At 31.2% G+C, this 7,835-nt stretch overlaps 1 protein-coding gene across 1 annotated transcript; it reads right to left on the bottom strand.

Annotated features, from left to right (window-relative positions):
* Positions 1-1,176: 1,176 nt before the first annotated feature.
* LOC11437807 (serine carboxypeptidase-like 12) lies at positions 1,177-5,112 on the bottom strand. The gene is made up of 14 exons (XM_003593811.4): positions 4,901-5,112; positions 4,661-4,806; positions 3,843-3,919; positions 3,655-3,777; positions 3,461-3,563; positions 3,340-3,377; positions 2,998-3,096; positions 2,830-2,916; positions 2,589-2,738; positions 2,413-2,484; positions 2,077-2,195; positions 1,871-1,984; positions 1,717-1,762; positions 1,177-1,394 (listed from the first exon to the last, which is right to left on the bottom strand). The coding sequence occupies exons 1-14, from the start codon at positions 5,050-5,052 to the stop codon at positions 1,311-1,313; spliced, it is 1,410 nt and encodes a 469-aa protein (XP_003593859.1). The 5' UTR covers positions 5,053-5,112; the 3' UTR covers positions 1,177-1,310.
* Positions 5,113-7,835: the final 2,723 nt, after the last annotated feature.

The raw sequence follows: 7,835 nt of genomic DNA, 5'->3' as shown, positions 1-7,835 counted from the left end.
TCGTTGTCTTCGATAAATTTCTCGATATTCCATTTGGTACCCATGATGATCAATTAATGATTTGTTTCGATTGTCTCACGGTAGGTGCCAATTGTTCTGAATTTGTTTAAACTGAAGCCAATACTATGACGTGCGAAGAAAAATTTATAGAAAACGATAACCAAAGTGACTAAACAAACCAACCACATGCAATAAAAATAAGATAAAGCAGAAGAAAAATCGAACACCATGATATTTGTTTATCCCGTTCGACCCAAATTGATCTACGTATGAGAAATAAAACAGTTCTCCAATGCACCGTCCATTAGTTTCTTACAAAGAGATACAATGGTTACTAGAAATAAACCTTAAAGAATAAACCCTTATTACTACTCATTTCTCAGTCTCTTCCCTTAAACAAGAGACTCAATGATTTTCACTCACAAAGTTGTTAGAATATTTTATAACTCAAGATTCTACCGTAAAAGCACTCAATTATTAGCCTTTTAGTTCATAAGAATTCTCTCTTTTATTAATCCTTAGTTTGCACCACTTTCACCTCATGTCAGAAATGAAAACAAGCGCCTTGTATGTATACAGGCACAAGGCCGACCCAACAAACTTAGAGGTCTAAAGTAGCTTCTTTTGTGTGGTCTTTTACAATAAAAAAAGTTACGTAAGACTGGGGAAAAAATTGAAGCTAAAAGTTGAACCTAAATCCAAGAGGATAAGAAGTCTTCAACTTTACCGACTCAAATAATGTAACATTCATTTTGAAATTTTCATATTATATAAAATTATTTCTTTTCTCATCCTATGAGTTTCTCACGCGCCCTATACAATTCGAATTTTAGAATCCGAACTGCATAAAACCCACATAAAATCTCCAAAAACACGTTGAAATATTTCAGATTTTAAAATCGAATAGAGCACGCGAGAAGCTTATAGGGCGGAAAAAGTAATGACCTTTTATATATTTATAACCAAATTAAACTTTTTTGGAGGCCTTTTGGCCCAAAATTGAGGCCTAAAGCCCGAGCTTGAGCCAGTCATGTATAGACTTCACTCTACTTATCTTGCACTTCAAGAAACAATATTGTAGCCTACAATACTTACCGAACAAGAAAGTGATCAGGTGAAGGAACCTCCTTATTTGTCTTGTACTTCAAGAAACAGTCCTACTACCCATATGTCTCGTCGAGCAAGAAAACCGTCTTGTATTTAAACTTTCTTTTTAAAAAAATGATTCTAACATGATTTTGAGTTACACACATATTGGGTCCTTTATTGTTACTTTTATATTCGTTAGTTTATATTCCCCAGACATATTTTTACAAAGCTCTCTTAGATATCCACCTACTAAACATGTCAAAACATTCCTTAGGCCGGTACTCCGGAGCTGTGTGTCCTCCACCCTGAAAATTTGATCAATCAATAAAAGATTAAACAAATAGTAATGATTCCGAATACATGATTATGAACTTGTTTAGATAAACAAGGTAATTTAGTGTTTATAGCATCAACACTTATCATATAAGTATTTATGTCTAAGCTATTTCTAAAACAAAAAAAGAAATAAAGTAAAAGTGTTTTCACATAAGTTTTAAGTTGTTTTCATAAGCTATCTTAGAGAATGAACCATATTTGTTGAACCACAATCAAAGAGTGCTTATTGTTAATTTTGAAGGAAAACCGGGTGGACTCAATGAACCATTGATATTATCTTGTTTAAGGTACCTTCACAGTTGCAAATGTCATCTGATTGGAGTAAGTCCTTGTGTATCTACACTTGCACAAAAGTAAAACAAATATTAATCCAACTTGGCCATTTATATTTCCATAATGGTCATTATATATAATAACGACTATAACTATTAGAAATTTTGAATACCCTGCAACTTGGTCATTTGTATGCCACTGTCTCCAATCATCAACAATGGAATAGTTTAAAGATCTTATCCATGCTTGTGTTGCCAAGAATGGAATTTTCATGTCATGATCGCCGCTGTTTTTGTAAATATAAAGTCAATTTTCCATAATAAATTAAAAATTAGTTCAGCAGTGCTATCTTTTGGAATATAGAGAAAGATTATTGACCTGTAAATTAGTGAACGAATGCCTTTTCTACTGAGATTTACCAGATAATCATAGCTGTTGGGGATATCTTTCTTATGAGGTATATTAAAGGTACACCGATGCCATTTCGCAACACTTCCCTGCAACACATGCAACCAAGTTCTTATGTTATAACTGCATAACTAGTAAAGACTCCTTGCAATCTCGCACGAATGTGGAGAATTTTTAATGGAAAATAGAGGCGTGAAATTTTGTCATGTGTCAATAGATGTATACTTTGATAGACAACACGGGGAAATTATAATTTTGATATATACATGGAAACAATTTTGATATATACTTTGATAGACTATATACCTTCTGTATGTGTAGCGCTTTGCGAACATTATCATCATTGGCCCAATAACCCATAAGGAAATATGTATAACTCTAAGGGTGGAAAGGAAACAAAATATCAAGTTAACAAAATATTTGAAGGTATATATAGTGAGATTATCATTGCATTGCATAAACATATGGAAAAGAAGCATTACTCGGCAGCTTAAAAGTGGCAATTTGAGATTTGTGTTGAGGAAATTGGTGGGATCTTTATTGATGAGAGATCTCCTTGGAGAATTTTCAGTATTATCAAGCCACTCACAACTCGGCTCTAAAATATGTGGTTCATGAATTCCTGATGTGACCTGTGGAAAAAAGAAAAGAATGTTGTTCGGTTTTGTGACTAGAAACTCTACTCGCGAAATTTGACAAAAATAAACAGAGGAAAATCTATACCTCATCGAATGAACTGATATCTCTAGAACATAAAACATTTCTTGTCTCTACATTTATGTAGTCTCCATTACAATTTTTTTGTAGTGACTACAAAGTAGCAGATATCAGTTAGTGCTACATATATACGGGTGATATCAGTTAGCTACAGAGAAATTATAAATCAATTACGTCGTATAGTTCATCGGATATGAGTCCCATTCCATGAGCAAAAGGGATTACATAGTTTTTCTCCTTTCCGGTTATTGCAGCATTCCCCAACAAGTATCCCTGAAGAAAGTGTAATATTTCATGGTTAATCTGGAAGCTATTGTATATAGTCAGTTGTTTTATTACATATAATGTACAGTCTGTTTGATCAAAACATTAAGTTGATCAAGCAATTCGTGTATATGTCCATGCTTTATAGTCTATAGGTTTTCAATACTTGATTTGCATTTTTCACATTATAGAACTAGTTGAAAGAATACACTCTTAACATGACATGAGAGAGTGATACTTTAAGATGCTGACCTGGAGATTTATCCATGGTTGGACTCCTTTTTCATTTCCTACAAACAAGGGAAATTGTGAGTAATTAAACTTAATAGTAACATAATGGAATTGCAAATTGCATTACACATTAGTTTTGTACCTTCTGCAATTTTTTGAACAATGACAGGAATAGGAATGCCAGAGTATGAATCACCAGCAATGTAAACTTCGTTTGATTGAAACTTTGGATGATCAACCAACCACTACAAAGATTTATTTATAGCATAATTTTTGTTATTGACTGATTTACATAACTACAAACAAAGAAAAAAGTGATTATTGTGAAATGTATACCTTTCTTAGAAATTGATAAGTTTGATGAACTAGTATCGAGTCGCTTCGCTTAGTACCGGATTCTGTTGTGGCATAAGTGAAGCCTGTGGAAACCGGCAAATCTACAAATATAATACTACTCACCTGCCAAGAAAAAAATCTTATAAATACTTATACGAGTATATAAATTTATGGACTATAACCCCCACCTTTGTCCATGAATGTTGCCTCAAGATCAGATTAGGCAGGCTCCCATTGTATTCCTCCTTTTTTAACTCAAGAGGACCTGTAACATTAACGGTTCAATTATTCACTGAGTTTATAGCATTGAAACTTAAGTCAATTAGTATCATTTTACCACATCAGTAAAGTTCCTTACATTGACACTTCAATTAGTATCATTGCAGTGTCTATTGATCTTCCTAATTTTAATTTGAATTTCTTTCCTACAAAGATGAATTATAACTACAAATCTTCACCAACTATATAATGGTTAATTAGGCTAGGCTACATGAAGAAAGAAGTTGGGATAAGTCCATGAACATTTAGTAACAAAGAAAAAGGTCTATGAACAATATTGAGAAAATATCAAGAATTAGCCTTTGAATAAATGGTTCTGTTTTCATTTTCTACAATCAATATTAATTATGGAACTATCACATTATTTTCAATTTGTTTTTTATTTCTTGTAGATCGTAGCTCAGTTGGTGAGTTGAGGAGGATCACGGAGAGAATAATAACAAGGATGTAAGAATTCAAACCCTAGAAACTAACATAAATTACGAACATTGAGAGCATGTACATTCATAAATTGAAGAGTTTTGATACATTTGCTCTCTAAACCAATAAATTAACAATTAGTATTAGAATCAAAGAGTTATTCGTTGACTTTGCATTTTAGAAAAGATAATTCCATACGAAACATATCATTTAATTGTTTCTAAGCATAATTTTACTAACAACAATTTCAAATACTTATTGTAAAACTATCTAAAAGTGAACAATTTGGAAAAGAAGTTGGAATTACCAATTTCAAGCATAAGACCAGACAAAGCAGAGCAACCAGGTCCACCAGTTAGCCAAAGTATGAGAGGATCATCCTTTGGATTCTTCTCTGATTCAATGAAGTAGTAAAATACTTGCACATCTTCTTTCTCACCCACTCCAACATACCTTAAAAACAAATATAAATATGAAATTATTTAAACACCATAGAATAAAAAAAACTTGTAAAACCATGAATTATATAGCTAAGTGTATAACTGACCCAGTTTCAAGCGCAAAAGGAAGGGGTCCTTGGAATCCAGGAAGAAACTTTACTATAGAACCACATGTTGCAACTTGAAAGCAAATATTTGATAGTAAAAGCAAAATAGAAAGAAGATGAACCTTCCCATAAGTTGAACTTAACTTTGTCATTTTTAATGTTCACTTCCAACTCTCTTTTTCTTTATGAGAATTTCCACAGTTTTCAATAGAGTACTCTACCTAGTTCTTGTTTTATAATATTGTCTTGCCAACAAACAAACTACTATTAATTATTCCATTTGTCCTTAATTACATGATCATATAAAAAAAACATTGTCCCTAAATATAAGATTAATACAAATTTTTAGATACATTTATTATTCTTTTCATAAGTATACTTCTTACCATCGATATACTTTGAAATATAAAAAATTAACATTAAATATATTCACACACAAAAAACAATTTGATAATAGTCATTTTTTTTTAGGGTTAATAGTGTTTTTCATCCCTGTAATATATGATATTTTCGGTTTTCGCCCCTATAAAATTTTCGGTTTGATTTGCACCCTCGTAAAATTTTTATTTTCCAGAAAACACCCCTAATAGGCCATTTTCAGAATTTTTTTTCACTAAATTTCGGTTTTTGAATGGCCTATTAAGGGTGTTTTCCAGAAAATAAAAATTTTACGAGGGTGCAAATCAAACCGAAAATTTTAAAGGGGCGAAAATCGGAAATGACATATATTACAGGGGTGAAAAACACTATTAACCCTTTTATTTATGACAAATTTATCACTTGTGATTTTTGTAAAATAGTTAATAGACATTTTTTTTTTGAATAAATAAAATAGTTAATAGACATGAAAAGTTGGAAACGCAACGTTGATTAGTTTATTCCATCACGTACATGACAAAAAAAGTACCGCTTTTAATTTTTAAAAGATAAAAGGTACCACTTGGTAATTATTCAAGGAAGAGAACATTATTGAGCTCGAAATCTTGACAAATTTTAGCTGCTATGAAAATAACGTTGTTTGCTGTCGTTAGTTAGATCTTGTGTGGGGTTGCTGCGATAACTTGAACAAGGAGAAGACGATGCTGAATATGAATTGCACAAACAAATGTCAAAGTGCATGTAAACACACTAAATTTTAGGCTTGATTGACTCATATTTGTTTGTGCTAATTAGGGGTGTTCGCGGTGCGGTTTGATTTGATTTTGAGGGTAAAAGTCATCTAAATCGCAAAATAAAAAAGTATGCGGTTTGGTTTGGTTCGGTTGACTTTTAAAATAAAATCCGAACCAAACCAAATCAAACCAATACGGTTTGGATTGAATCGGTTTGTGCGGTTTTTTTAGACAATAATTTTTTTTTGTTTCCAATGTTTTAAATTTCATCCAACATTACAATTTTATTTTCATCCAACAATGTTCTCAACTATGTAGACCAAATTAAAACATGGATAAAAAGTAATCCAATTTTGTAAGAAATACAAAAGAATAATTTTTTTTTTTTTTTTATCATTCTCTAATAGTTCAAGTAGCACATAAATACATTTTTGAAAGAAAAAGCAAAGAAGAAACTTTACAAGAGAAAAAAATATGTCATTTTATTAAAGTTTTCATTGAGTTCCTATGATTGGTCTAGGTGATATATATTAGTGTTTTTCTTATATTGCGGTTTGGTTTGGTTTGGTTTGGTTGGTAAAATCAAAACCACAAACCGAACCAAAACATGCGGTTGAGTAAAAAAGTGCTCTGAATACATCCGAACCAAATGCGATTTTTTGCGGTTTGGATTGGTTCAATTTGCGGTTTTTCTATTGAATTGGTTCGGTTTTGAACACCCCTAGTGCCAACCGGTTGCAAATGAGTATACCAACAAATCTCCTTCAAATTACTTTGGAATACTCGACTTGCATTATTGCATATCCACACTAAATATATAGTTCAATGATGATTTATAGAATAAAGTTTTTTATTTACACTTGTGCACTAGAGAAAAGAATAAATGATTTCTAATTATTTTTTAAAAAAACATGAATTAAATATGATTTTTTATATTTTTTGTGGTTAAAAACCTATATTTAATTCATGTTTGTTAAAAAAAAAAAATAAAGAGTTTTTTTACAATATTATACACATTTCTGCACAATTTCATTGAAAAGACAAAGACTGCGTATGATTTGTCTTAAAAGTAGGGGCCAAACGTGGTGATTGAAAATTTTATAGTGACTAAAAGTTGAATGGAAATTTTAGAGGGACTAAAACGAGAAGTTGGTATATTTATAGGGACCAAAAACATATTTAACCCATATTTTTTTCCTAAATGAGCAATACTCCATCCTTCCTACACCAGTTGAAAATATGCACTATTGACCTAACATGCTTTGACCGTATTTTTCCACTAATATACACAAATAAATAATATCATATAAGATGTCGTTGTATTCGTCTCGATGAATATTTTTAAAATAACAAATTTTCATATTTTTTTATAATGCATAATTAAAAATATTTAAGTTCAAAATTGTACATTGGTATTTAAAGGGGACTAATCCCACCACCCACTTGCGGAGCCCTATTTAAAGTCAAAGTAAAGCTTTGTATGAACTTGCCCACCAAAATTAGCACCAGAGACCTTGAGAGGAGCAAATTCCAAGATCACAAGCCAACCACTAGGTCTGGGTTGTTAAAAGTTACTTTTTAATAAGTGTTCAATCTCTTAAACCTAAGACTTAATTATTTTTTTACAAAAGATCTTACAAATAACTCTAATTACATTTCAATAATATACCAGTATATAAAAGAAAATATGAATTCTGTTGGTGTAAACATTATTAACTTGACACAAAAAGGTATAGAGGACTAAGGGAAAAACTAAATTAATAAAAGGGCCAAAAATACAAATTTTCCTAACTGACAAGTCTAATATTTTGAAACATTAAAAG

This window comes from Medicago truncatula, chromosome 2 (genome assembly GCF_003473485.1).
Source record: "Medicago truncatula cultivar Jemalong A17 chromosome 2, MtrunA17r5.0-ANR, whole genome shotgun sequence".
Lineage (NCBI taxonomy): Eukaryota > Viridiplantae > Streptophyta > Magnoliopsida > Fabales > Fabaceae > Medicago > Medicago truncatula.
The sequence above is the reverse complement of the archived record's forward strand: the minus strand, read 5'-3'. Positions and strand labels throughout refer to the sequence as shown.